Source organism: Mobula birostris, chromosome 13, assembly GCF_030028105.1.
Source record: "Mobula birostris isolate sMobBir1 chromosome 13, sMobBir1.hap1, whole genome shotgun sequence".
In the NCBI taxonomy this organism is placed as follows: domain Eukaryota; kingdom Metazoa; phylum Chordata; class Chondrichthyes; order Myliobatiformes; family Myliobatidae; genus Mobula; species Mobula birostris.
This window is the reverse complement of record NC_092382.1, coordinates 46,800,914-46,814,939: the sequence shown is the minus strand read 5'-3', so window position 1 is coordinate 46,814,939 and position 14,026 is coordinate 46,800,914. Positions and strand designations below refer to the sequence as shown.

The 14,026-nt window shown below is 46.6% G+C and overlaps 1 protein-coding gene across 2 annotated transcripts; it reads right to left on the bottom strand.

Moving 5' to 3' along the window:
* Positions 1-7,155: 7,155 nt before the first annotated feature.
* LOC140206780 (uncharacterized) lies at positions 7,156-13,855 on the bottom strand. Of its 2 annotated transcripts, XM_072274994.1 has the most exons (3): positions 13,386-13,855; positions 9,940-10,011; positions 7,156-9,732 (listed from the first exon to the last, which is right to left on the bottom strand). In XM_072274994.1, exon 3 carries the CDS (start codon positions 9,412-9,414, stop codon positions 7,765-7,767), a length of 1,650 nt encoding a protein of 549 aa, XP_072131095.1. In that variant the 5' UTR covers positions 9,415-9,732; positions 9,940-10,011; positions 13,386-13,855; the 3' UTR covers positions 7,156-7,764. The 2 variants fall into 2 exon arrangements, with proteins under 2 accessions (XP_072131095.1, XP_072131094.1); XM_072274993.1 differs by having other exon boundaries at positions 7,156-10,011.
* Positions 13,856-14,026: the final 171 nt, after the last annotated feature.

The following is a 14,026-nucleotide window of genomic DNA, read 5'->3' as shown; positions in this document are numbered from 1 at the left end:
ATGTTCCTTCAGTTTAGATGACTGAGTGAATCCCATCCCACAGTCTGAGCAGGTGAATGGCCTCTCCCCAGTGTGAACTCGCTGGTGCACCAGTAGGTCAGATGACCGAGTGAAACCCTTCCCGCAGTCTGAGCAGGTGAATGGCTTCTCCCTGATGTGAACCCGCTGGTGCGCTATTAAATTGGATGACTGAGTGAATCCCTTCCCACAGTCTGAGCAGGTGAACGGTCTCTCCCTGGTGTGAACTCGCTGATCAGCCATTAGGTCAGCTGATTGAGTGAATCCATCCCCCCAAATTCAGCAGATGACCAGCCTCTGCCCAGTGTGAACTGACTGGTGCGTCCAGAGGTGGGAAGACCGACTGAATCCCTTCTCACCCACAGAACAGGTGAATGGCCTTGTCCCAGTGTGAACTTGCTGATTTATCTTCAGTTGAGATGACCGAGTGAATCCATTCCTGCTGTCTGAGCAGATGAACAGCCTCTCCCCAGTGTAAAATGACTGGCATGCCAGTCGGTCAGATGATCGAGTGAATCCCTGCCCAGTCTGAGTAGGAAGGACGATCGAGTGAAACCCTTGCTCCAATTCTTAAATATCTGGGCAGTGTCAGAAAATCTGGCGTGTTGTGTTCGAGATTTCTGTAGATAAATTCCTTGTAGTTTTTAACCTGTGAAAACATTTACAAAATCCATCAATGGCTGAAGGACAACATTTCAGATGAGATCACTTTAGTCAGCAAGGTGTGATCTGACATCACACTGTTACAGTGAGCTTCAACCCAAGTTGGAGAGAGAACTCATCTTCAAACTGGCACAGTGCTGGTATCTAGGATTAAATGTTAACTGGAATCAATCTCTCTGATGCTTTTCCTGTCTCTATAAGAATGGGGCATTTCTGCCATCTCCAATCTGTGCTTTGCCTCAGTTTGAGTCTCTCCATTGGTATTATTCCCTCTTCCCACTGAGCTACATGGGTGTCTCGTTCCACAGTGACTGAAGCACTCTCACACAAATAGCCTTTGTTGACCTGCAGCTGGGACTTTCTTTTATGCACTGTTAGATTAAAGTGCCACAGTTTTAACGCCATATAAAAATTTGCTGCTGAGATGAACGGTCGGTCTGATAAAAGGAATTAGAGTGAATATTAATACTATTTAAGGTTCTTGTCACAGTCATAGAAAAGTACAACACAGAACAAGACCCTTCAGCCCATCTAGGTTGTGCTGAACTATTTGAACTTTCTACTCCTATATCCCTACCATCCAGGTACTGACACAAACCTCTTAAATGTTGAAATTGAGGTCACATTCACCACTTGTGCTGTCTGCTCATTCCACACCCGGATGACCGTCTGTGTGAAGAAGTTTCTCGTCATGTTCCCCTTAACATTCCACCTTTCACACTTAACCCATGGCCTCGTGTTGTTGTCCCACCCCATCTCAGTGGAGAAGGCCAGCTTGCGTTTACCCTATCTTTACCCCTCATAATTGTGGTACACCTCCATCAAATCTCCCCTCAATCTCTTACATTCCAAGGAATAAACACCTAACCTGTTCAAGCTTTCCTTATAACCCACGTCCTCCAGACCTGGCAACATCCTTATGAATTTTCCCTGAACTCTTTCAACCTCTTTTTCATCTTTCCTGTAGGTAGGTGACCAAAACTGTACACGATACTCCAAATTAGGCTTCACCAATGCCTTGTACTATGTCAACATAACATCCATCTCCTGTACTCAGTACTTTGGCTTATGAAGGCCAATGTGCCAAAATCTTTCTCTCCATCCCTATCTAACTGGGGCACCACTTTCAGTGAATTATGGACCTGTAGTCCCAGATCCCTTGCTTCTACAGCACTCCTCAGTGCCCGACCAGTCACTGTGTAAGACCTTGTTCCTACCAACATGCAACACTTCACACTTGTCTGCATTAAATTCCTTTTTCCGTTTCTCAAACTATTTTCCCAGCTGGTCCAGATCACACCACAAGCCATGATAGTCTTCCTCTCTGTCCACTACACCCCAATCTTGGTGTCATCCACAAATTTGCTGATCCAGTTAACTACACTATCATCCAGATTACTGATATAGATGACAAACAACAACAGATCCAGCACCGATCCCTGTGGCACACCACTAGTCACAGGCCTCCAGTCAGAGAGGCAACCACCTGCTACCACAGTCTGGCTTCTCCCAAAGACAGTGTCTCATCCAGTTTACTATCTCATCTTGAATGCTGAATGACTGAACCTTCTTGACCAACCTCCCATATGAGACTTCGTCAAGTGCTTTGCTAAAGTCCATGTGGACAACATCCACTGCCTTGCCTTCATCCACTTTCCTGATAACTTCCTCGAGAGACTCTATAAGATTGGTTAGACATGACCTACCATGCACAAAGCCATGCTGCCTATCCTTAATCAGTCCACATCTATCCATATACTTAGATATTGACTTCCTGCACATACGTTCCAATAACTTCCCCACAACTGATGTCAAGCTCACCAATGTAGAATTTCCTATTTATTTTTAAAGCCTTTCTTGAACAGCAGAACAACATTGCCTGTCCTCCAATCCTCCAGTCCCTCACCTGTCACTAAGGACGATTTAAATATCTCTGCTTGGGCTCCAACAATTTCTGCACTTGTCTTCCGCAGGGTCCCAGGGGAACAACTTGTCAGGTCCTGGTGATTTATCCACGCTTATTTGCCTTAAGACAGCAAACACAGATTCCATGAAGTTGATGCTGCTTTGCCTCACTTCTATAGACTCTGTGTCCATCTCCTGAGTAAATACAGATGCAAAAATACTACTAAAAATCTCCCACTTCTATTTTGTCTCCTCATATAAATTATCATTCGGATCGTCAAGAGTGGGCCTGTTTCTGCACTGAACTTCTCCATGTTTCTGTTCCTCCCCGGGGAACCGGCATCAAACCGACGGGCCGAGCGGTCTCCTCCTACCTCTCAGCGATACATCAGACTCCGGCCGCAGGAGACGCTTCACAAACGCCCCAAACTTCCCTCGGAGGGAAATAGAAATAAATCAGAAAGCGGGACATTTACTTCGGGGTTTGTTCTTCTTGGACAGGGAGTTTAATGCGGCTGCGGAGATGTCAGTGTTGATGATCAGAGGGATCTTAGACTCCAAGTTCATCGCTCCCTGAAAGAGACTGCACAGATTGATCTGGTAGTTAAAAAGGCAAATGACGCGGTTGTCTTTATTAGTTGAAGCACTGAGTTGAAAAGTCGGGAAGTTGTGTTGCGGCTGTTGCGAGCCTGCGGTCGGACTGTGACTGTGTCTTTAAGAGCGCCGGAGTGAGGAGGCGGGACTATGACGTCAGTCACAGGCTGACGGCGCTGACTGTGGATTTAACCATAAAAGAGAGAGAGCGATCTGCAGACAGGCAGTCGGCCAGTCTAAAGAGAGAGAGAGAGAAAGAGAGAGAACGAGAACCCATATCTGATAGGAGAGGAGAGTGGAGAATAGGAGAAAGGGTTGGAGCAGTGGACCCAGAGAGAAGTGATCAGCAGGAGAGAGTACTTGAAATGTCAGAGAGGAATTGAGGGAGTGGGATGGAGAGGTGACGGGGAGATTTGTTCGGCGGAAGGAGAAATCGATATTCATGCCGTCAGGTTGGAGGGTACCCAGACAGAATATGAGGCGCTGATCCTGGACCCTGAGGGAGGCCTCATCTTGGCACAAGAGGAGGCGATGGGTTGACACGTCGCAACAGGAATGGGAATCGGAGTGAAAATGTTTGGACACCGGGAAGTCCCGCTCGGAGCGGATAATTCAAAGGTTAATTTATTATCAAAGCAGGTATCGATAAACAGAGCAACACACATAAAAGTTGCTGGTGAACGCAGCAGGCCAGGCAGCATCTCTAGGAAGAGGTGCAGTCGACGTTTCAGGCCGAGACCCTTCGTCAGCACTAACTTTTATGTGTGTTGCTTGAATTTCCAGCATCTGCAGATTTCCTGTTGTTTGCATCGATAAACAGAGTTTTTTTTTGCTCCTCCAGGGAGCCACGAAACAAAGAAAGAAAAAGAAAGGCTTTCAGAGAGAAAAAAATCAAACTCCCACCCCACCCCCGTATAAAAAGGAACGGCATCCCGATCATCAACCCCCAAAACCCACCCCTCCCACAAATGGGAACAATAACATCGATCCCCCAGTAAAAACAACCCGACCCCGCACAACTGCGGAGGAGCCGGTGTCACCGGTGTAGAGGAGCCGCATCGGGAGCAGCGGACACAACGGGCGACCCCGGAAGATTCACAGGTGAAGGGTCGCCTCACCTGGAAGGATGTTTGGACAACGGAGAGAGTTCGGCCGTCCGGCCCTTTCACTGTGACCCCCGAACTCCACATCAAATCCGTCCAAACGAATCTGGGTGAACTTTAATGACCAATAAATATAATTCCTCTCTTTGATCACTGTCTGAGTGATCCCCTGACTCTGAGAGGAAGGGGTGTCTATGGTCCACATCGTCAGGGTGTTGAGTTTACCAGGAGACAGAGACTGCAGGGACGGGAGGTTTTCTGGTCACTAATACACTGTGTGTGGACCCCGCTGGCAATTCTGGTGTTGTGACCCGAATTGAGACAAACACCACGCTGCCCACTCCACCAACAACACGGCACAGCCGGACACATAACAGGGACTTTACATCTCACAACACTGGATTCAGTGATGAAACCCGTGATTAATGTTGTTGTCCCACTGAAATCATAAGAAACGTCCATTCAGGTGCTTTTAAATACGAGCGCTCCACCACCCGCCTGACGTCACACAGGCTCCCCTCGCGCGTATGGACGTCACACACGCGCTGCTGTGCTCGCGCTGAAACAGTTTAACGGCTGAGCTGCCGACCACGAGACCCCTCCACCCCTCACCTCCGCTGCGCTGTAGTCATTGGCCCGAAGCGATGTCAATCACTGATTACGCCCAATAGCGGAGGCGGACCAGCCGAGAGGGCGTTACCCCGCTGGCATCTCTTCTCAAAGAGGAACAAATCCCAAAGTAAATGTCCGCTTTCTGATTTATTTCCATTTCCCTCCGAGGGAAGTTGGGGCGTTTGTGAAGCGTCTCCTGCGGCCGGAGTCTGATGTATCGCTGAGAGGTAGGAAGAGACCGCTCGGCCCGTCGGTTTGATGCCGGTTCCCCGGGGAGGGAGAGGATGAAGACGGTGAGAGAGGGGGCGGACAGGATGTTTGTCCCGGTGGGGACAGGAGGGGCTCATCTGTGGAAATGTCTGAGCCCACGGTGGTGGCGATTCACCACATTGGGGGCAAACACCGGCAGACTGTTGCCCTGCAAGCGGGGACAGGACTGGAGTTGGGAGGGTGGGTGAGGAGAGGACATTTCGGATAGTGGGGGTAAGATCTCGAAAGATCATTGCTAATGCCTCCACATCCCTTCAGCCACCTCTTTCAGATCTCTGCCGTGTTCACCGTCTGGTCCAGGTGATCTATTTACCTTCAGACCATCTCTGTTTCCCAAGAACCTTCTCCCGAGTAACGTAACTTTACACATTCTGACCACTGACATCTGGGACTTTCATATTCCTGCCAGTGTCTTTGACAGATAAGAGTGATGTACAATACTTATTCAGTTCATCAGTTCACCTTGCACCCCCACCCCATTACTACCTCTCCAGCATCATTTCCCAGTGGTTTCCACCTCTCTTTTACACCATATGTACCTGAAGAAAAATTTAGTATCCTCTTTAATATTACTGCCTAGCTCACCTATGTATTCCATCTTCCCCTTCTTAATTACTTCAGTTGCATTCTGTTGGTTTTTAAAAGCTTCCCAATCCTCTAACTTCCTGGTAATTTTTGCTCCATGCTCTCTCTTTGGTTTTTATGTTGTCTTTGATTTCTCTTATCAGCCATGGTTTTGTCACCTCACCTTCAGAATACTGCTTCCTCTTTGTGATTTGTGTATCCTGTGCCTTTCAAATTGCTTCCAGAAATTGCAGCTTTCTCTGCTCTGTTTTCATCCCTGCCCGTGTTCTTTTCAAATCAATTTTGACCAATTCTGCTCTCATGCCTCTGTAATTCTCTTTATTCCACATCAGACTTTAGCTTCTTCCTTCTCTAATGTTAGGGTGAATTTGATCATATTAATATCACTTGCCCCTAACGGTTCTTTGAACTTAAGTGACCTAATTAATTCCGCTTCATTACAACACCCAATCCAGAATAGCTGATCCCCAAGTGGTCTCAACCATGAACTGCTCTAAAAAAGCATCTTGTAGGATCTCTACGAATTTCTCCTCTTGAGACCAACACCATCCCAATTTTCCTAATCACCTGCATGACAATCCCCCATGACTATTGTAACATTGCCCTTTTGGCACGCATTTTCTATCTCCCATTGTAATTTGTGGACCACATACTCACTGCTGTTTGTAGGTCTCTATACAATTCCCATCAGGGATTTTTTTTTTACATTTGCCATTTTTTTTACATTTGCTGTTCCTTAATTCTACCCACAGATTCTACACCTTCCAACCCTATGCCACTTCTTTCTAATGATTTTGTTTAATATTTTACCAACAGATCCACACAACCCCACTACCAGCTTGTTCTTTTAAGAAACATGTAAGTATCTGGGAAACAAGAGGACCTGCAGATGCTAGAAATCCAGTGAACTACACACAAAGTGCTGGAGGAGCTCAGCATGTCAGGCAGCATCTATGGATGGGAATCAACATTTCCAGCCAAGACCCTTCATCGGGACTCTTGACACCCACATATCTGGAATATCAACAAGCAAAGAAAATAGAAAGTAGTGCAAAATAGGGAAAACCTTCAAGAAAATTTAGTTCAAAGTTTTTTTTTTAAAAAACTGCCAAACAGAGCTCAATAGTTAACAAATTCAACAAAGGCAATAAACATCTTCATCAATTGACTTTTTTTTGAAATAAAAAAAATATCTTGGTCCCATTTCAATCAGTCAAATTTACAAAGATAAATAAGAACTTTAGAAAAGTTTAGAATAGACTATTTACACTCAAACCCACTTAGATTAACATTACCTTGGACAGGAGGAAGAGAAGTAACACACACGAAAAAAAAAATCACACAACAGTCAGATAAAACTTCTAAGTATATATTTCCATCAAAAATGAACAGGATTCAACGCTCCATGTGTGTCTATGCAATCGTGATAAGAAATACAGACCAGAAAACTTCAATGAGAGGCCAACTCAGAAAAAGGAATCATCACAATGGAAGAAAACATTAACCAGTCGAATGAGTATGACCCTCCATGGGAGACATCCCAACGATCTGAGCAGACAAGATAGTGACAAGGAAGCGTGGAGCACCTGACTGAGAGTTGGAGAACTCTTCCCAGTGTCACGTACACACAACCCAGTAAAAGTATCAGCAGCAATAGAACACACGTTACGTGGTATCTTATGGTGTTGTTTCACTAAGTACCGGAGACAGAGTTTAAAACAGAACTGATTTATTTGTCACAGATCCAGAATATTAAACTCCAGTCCCATTAAAGGTGAATATGCAGTAGAAGAAACTTCTCCCATGCCCAGTGACCAGGGTGCAGAACTGGGTGTGGTGAGCAGCAGCAATAATTGCAGAATTCATAAACTTAAAACTTTTCTGACTACAGTAGTGTGTCATAAAGTTACATACATGACTGAACACCTTCCACAGTCACAGCAGGTGAACAGCATCTCCGCTGTGTGAACTTACTGGTGTCCCTTAGACCAAATAGATGGGTGAAACCCTTCCTTCAGTCTGAGCAGGTGAATGGCCTCTTTCCAATGTGTACTGCCTGGTGTGCCAATAGGTCAGATGACCGAGTGAATCCCTTCCCACACACTGAGCAGATGAATGGCCTCTCCCCAGTGTGAACTCGCTGATGTAGCTTCAGGTGGCATGATTGAGTGAATCCTTTCCCACAGTCTAAGCAGGTAAATGGCTTCTCCCCAGTGTGAACTGACTGGTGTGCTTGTAGGCTAGCTAACTGTGTGAATCCCTTCCCACACAACGAACAGGTGAATGGCCTCTCCCCAGTGTGAACTCTCTGATGTACCTTCAGTTGAAATGACCGGGTGAATCCCTTCCCACAGTCTGAGCATGTGAACGGCCATACTCCAGTGTGGACTGACTGGTGTCTCTGGAGGGTGGATGAGTGATTGAATCCTTTCCCGCAGTCTGGGCAGTTGAACAGCCATTTCCCTGTGTGGGATGCCAGGTGTGTCTGCAGGCTGGATAACTGAGTGAATCTCTTCCCACAATCTGAGCAGGTGAACAGCCTCTCCCCAGAGTGAACTGACTGATGTGCTTGTAGGCTAGCTAACTGTGTGAATCCCTTCCCACAGTCTGAGCAGGTGAATGGCCTCTCCCCAGTGTGAACTCTTCGATGAACCTTCAGTTGAAATCTCCCAATGAATCCCTTCCCACAGTCTGAGCAGGTGAATGGCCACTCCCCTGTGTGAACTGACTGGTGTCTCCGTAGGGTGGATGAGTGAGTGAATCCTCTTCCACAGTCTGAGCAGGTGAATGGCTTCTTTCCAGTGTGGGCTGTCTGGTGTGTCTGTAGGCTGGATAACTGAGTGAATGTCTTCCCACAATCCGAGCAGGTGAACGGCCTCTCCCCAGTGTGAACTGACTGGTGTCTCAGTAGGTTAGATGATGAAGTGAATCCCATCCCACAGTCTGAGCAGGTAAACGGCCTCTCCCTGGTGTGAACTGACTGGTGAGCCAGAAGGTTGGATGATTGAGAGAATCCCTTCCCACATTCTGAGCAGGTGAATGGCCACACTCCAGTGTGAACTGATTGGTGTGTCTTTATGCCAGATGACCTAGTGAATCCTTTCCCACAGTCTGAGCAGGTGTACGGCCATTTCCCAGTGTGAACTGACTGGTGTGCCTGTAGGTGGGATGACTGAGTGAATCCTTTCCCACACTCTGAGCAGGTGAACGGCCTCTCCCCTGTGTGAATGCGCTGATGTACCTTCAGTTGACATGACCGAGTGAATCCCTTCCCACAGTCTGAGCAGGTGAACAGTCTGTCCGCAGTGTGAATTTGCCGATGCACCTTCAGTTGAGATGACAGAATGAATCCCTTCCCACAGTCTGAGCAGGTGAATGGCCTCTCCCCAGTGTGAACTCGCTGATGTACCTTCAGTTGAGATGACAGAATAAATCCTTTCCCACAGTCTGAGCAGGTAAACGGCCTCTCCGCTGTGTGAACTGCCTGGTGTGCCTGCAGGTTGGATGAGCGAGCGAATCCCTTCCCACATTCTGAGCAGGTGAACGGCCTCTCCCCAGTGTGAACTGTTTGGTGAGCTAGTAGGTTTGATGAGCGAGTGAATCCCTTCCCACAGTCCGAGCAGGTGAATAGCCGTTCCCCGGTGTGAATTCGCTGATGAGCCATTAGGTCAGATGATCGAGTGAATCCTTCCCCACAAATTCAGCAGGTGGCCAGCCTCTGCCCAGTGTGAACTGACTGATGTGTCCGCAGGTGGGATGACTGACTAATTCCCTTCCCACATACAGAACAGTGAGTGGCCGTGTCCCAGTGTGGAATTGCTGATGGACTTTCAGTTCAGATGACTGAGTGAATCCATTCCAACAGTGTGAGCAGGAAGGATGATTGAGTGAATCCCTCGATCCACTTCTTAATGGACAAGAAGGGCAACACTGGCGTGTTGTCTCTGAGATTCTGGGACACAAATTCCTTGCCGTGCTTAACCTGTGAAAAGATTTACAAAATACATCAGTGGGTGAAGGCAACATTTCAGATGAGATCACTTTAGTCACCAAGATGTGATCTGACATCACACTGTGCTTGGGCCCTGACGATTTCTGCACTTGTCTTCCGCAGGGTCCTAGGGAACAACTTGTCAGGCCCTGGGGATTTATCCACGGTAATTTGCCTTAAGACAGGAAACACCTCCACCTGTGTAATCTGTACCGGGTCCATGAAGTTGATGCTGCTTTGCCTCACTTCTGTAGACTCTGTGTCCAACTCCTGAAAAATAGAGATGCAAAAAAAAATTTTTAAATCTCCCCCATCTATTTTGTCTCCTCATATAGATTACCGTTCTGATCGTCCAGAGTGGGCATGGTTCTGTATTGACATTCTCCATGTTTCTGTGGCAGAGAAACTGGCCAAATTTGTTTGGAAGGGATACGGTAGGAGTGACAATGGAGCAGCAATGGCTGGAGTTTCTGCGAGCAATTCAGGAGCTGGGTGATTGATACATCCCAAAGAAGTGGAAGCATTGTAGAGGCAGGAGGACACAACCGAGGCTAAAATGAGAAGCCTAAGTCAACATAAGAACCAAAGAGAGGCCAAACAAAAGAGCAAAAACTGCTAGGAAGCTTTTAGAAAGCAACAGAAGATGACTAAAAAAAAAATGTCAGATGATCTCAGGGCGTGGAATTATGATTATTGTAGTCATTAATGCGTCTTTGTAGCACCCAACAGTCTGAGGCATTTAGAGGAACAAAATATCTGGGGCCTCGATATCTCTTGAAAACCAAGGTTCCCTGCACCAGCTACCTTTCAACTTTTACTTTGACAGGCACATACAAACCCTAACCCTCAAAACTTCACTTCTGAAGGCCTCCCACTTACCAAGTACTCCCTTGTCAGAAAACAGCCTGTGCCAATCCACACTTGTCAGATCCTTTCTGATACCATCAAAATTGACCTTTCTCCAATTGAGAATTGAACCCATGGTTCAGGCCTCATTTTTTCTATATTAACTTGGAATCTCATGACATTATGATCACTACATACAAAGTGTTCCGATACACTAATTTCTGTTACTAGCCCTGGATTATTTTCTAATAGCTTATTGCACACTTCTATGTCGGGAGTTCTACGTGCTGACTTCGGGCACATTTGACAAACTCTACCTATCCAGTCCTTTTATATACGGGAGCCCCAGTAATCTTTGGGAATTTAAAATCGCTCACTATATGAAGCATTCTTTCTTGGCATAGTCTGTGATCTCTCCACAAATTTATTTCTCTGAATTCCTCAGATTGCTGGGTGCAAACAAGTCCCAGCAATAGCTACAATATCACATTCCATGCCCTGAGGTCTCTGGTGTCAAGAAAACAACCTCTCTCTCATTGTCACAAAAACAAAGGAGCTGATTGTGGACTACAGGAAGAATGGAGACAGGCTAACCCATATTTGCACCAATGGATCTGGGGTTGAGAGGGTGAACAGCTTTAAGTTCCTCGTCAGACACATCGCAGAGGATCTCATGTGGTCTGTACAACAGTGCCTCTTTCACCTCAGACGGTTGTAAGAAGTTTGAAATGCAGCCCCCAATCCGAAGAACTTTCTGCAGGGACACAATTGAGAGCAACCTGACTGGCATGGGAACTGTACTTCCCTCAATCACAGACTTTGTAGAGTGGTGTGTACAGCCCAGCACATCTGCAGTTGTGAACTTCCCATGATTCAGGAAATTTACAAAGACAGGAGTGTAAAAAGGGCCCGAAGGATCATTGGGGACCCGAGTCACCCCAACCACAAACTGTTCCAGCTGCTACCATCTGGGAAACAGTACCGCAGCATTAAAGCCAGAACCAACAGGATCCGGGACAGCTTCTTCCACCAGGCCATCAGACTGCTTAATTCATGCTGATACAATTGCATTTCTAAGTTATAGTGACTGTCGTGTTCTATTATAACTTACTAAAAATTGCACGTTGCACATTCAGACGGAGATGTGACATAAAGATTTTTACTCCTCATGTATGTGAAGGATGTAAGTAATAAAGTCAATTCAATTCAATTCACCCTCTCCACTATCTGTTCTGTCATTCTGGCTCCAATTCCCACTACAACTTCAGTTTAACCCAGCCTGTCTTCACCACACTAGCACCAGCAAGCCTTACCACTACGACATTAGTCCCCTTCTAGTTCTGGTACCCTAACTACTGAACCCACATCACCCCTTTGACTTTCCTCTGCCAGGTAACCCCCCCCCCACCACCTCCAACAGTTTCTAAAGTGGTAGAACAGAGAACACAGAAAACCTACAGCACAATACAGGCCCCTCTGCCCACAAAGCTGTGCCGAACATGACCCTGCCTTAGAGCTACCTAGGCTTACCCATAGCCCTCTATGTTTCTAAGCTCCATGTAGCCATCCAGGAGTCTCTTAAAAGACCCTATTGTTTCTGCCTCCACCACCACCGCCAGCAGCCCATCCCATGCACTCACCACTCTCTGCTTAAAAAAAAACTTACCCCTGACGTCTCCTCTGTACCCACTTCCAAGCACCTTAGAACTATGCCCTCTCGCGCTTGCCATTTCAGCACTGGGAAAAAGCATCTGACTATCCACATGATCAATGCCTCTCATTATCTCGTACACCTCTATCAGGTCACCTCTCATCCTCCGTCGCTCCAAGGATAAAAGGCCGAGATCACTCAACTTATTCTCATAAACCATGCTCCCTAATCGACACAAAGTCCTTGTAAATTTCCTCTGCACCCTTTCTATGGTCTACCTGTTGTTTTGGGGGATGGCCACAAGAGTACTGTACTCTGCGATGGCTATTTAACCTCATTCCCCTTCCTGACTCTCACCCAGTTTCATGTGTCCTACACCTTGGGTGTAACTCACCTCTGTTCAGTGTCATATCAATCACCCCTCCGACTCCTGATTAATCCAGAATTCATTCATTCCCAGCTCCAACTCCAATATCACTGTCAATAATAATTTTTATCTGCTCTGGGTTTGATTGACTTCATCTGCACTCTCACACAACCTATGTAGCAGGCCTGTAGTGGATAATGAAGGATTTTCTCGAGAGAGCATTTGAACACCGTCCATACGTGACTTGCTTGCTAACTGATGCTATGAAAAGTCATTTTTTCAAATATCGCTCCACTTCTTCCCACTTGCAAATTCTCCAGCAACTTTTGCGTCACCACAATACACACAGGTAACACCAGTTTCTGTTTTGTACATAAATATTTCCCCTGAACCCTCCCCCAGGTGACTGACAGTGGTAAACTCTTTGATGGCAATGTCAATGAATATGAAAGGAAGGGCAGTAGTCTGTTCCATTGGAGTCTGGCACATTTGTGATGTGAAAGCTACTTGTTGCCCAGTGCAAAGGTGTTTGATATCATTATGTACCCAGACAGAGTGGGTCAAAACATGTTCTCACGGGTGGAAAAGTCCAGAACAAGAGGAGGTAGAACAAGCAAAACACACAAAATGCTGGAGGAACTCAGCAGGGCAGGCAGCATCTATGGAAAAGAGTACTAATGCTGAGTTCCTCCAACAATTTGTGTGCGTTGCTTGCATTTCCAGCATCTGCAGATTTTCTCTTGTTTGTGATTGGAAGTAGAACAAAGGTGATTTTCTCACCTGCTGATGTAAAAGATTATGTTCCCTTTCCCCGAGTTCCCAATCCTTGCATTTCGATAGCTGGAGCTCAGCTCTGTCTGAGAGATCCAGCGGTTCCCATTCCCTCATCAGCCGGAAGCTCCCTGGGGCCCGTGTGCAGATCGTGGGGCTGAGAGAGAGGGACGAGAGCAGGACTGTCCCGGGATTGTGGGTCACGGTATCCGCATCTCACAACAATTGTCCCGAAGTCGGTATTAAAATCCCGCCCGGAGATTCTCTCCCACTTCTTGCCGATCCTCCCGAGGCCTTTGTGTATTGCGCGCATGAGTGATATTCGGGAAAATGCGCAATCCTGACGGCTGCGAATGTGATCGGTGCTTCAGCGACGGCTAAATATCCAACTCCCGGCTTTATGGGTAATCAGGGCACCATTAAAAGTTTCCGCAAGCACCGCTTCCAGTCCATACCTCAGTTTTTTTTGTGTGTATAGAAAACTCAGCAGCTATTTTAACACAGAAAGCGGCTCCCATAAACAATATACTCAATAGAAACTGGTATTCCGTGTATCTAATACCAAAGTACAACCTCTTACAAAGGCAGAGTGGCGGGCAAGTGGAGTCTCTGCCTGTGGTGGGAAACCCCACCGGTCACGTGATCCCATT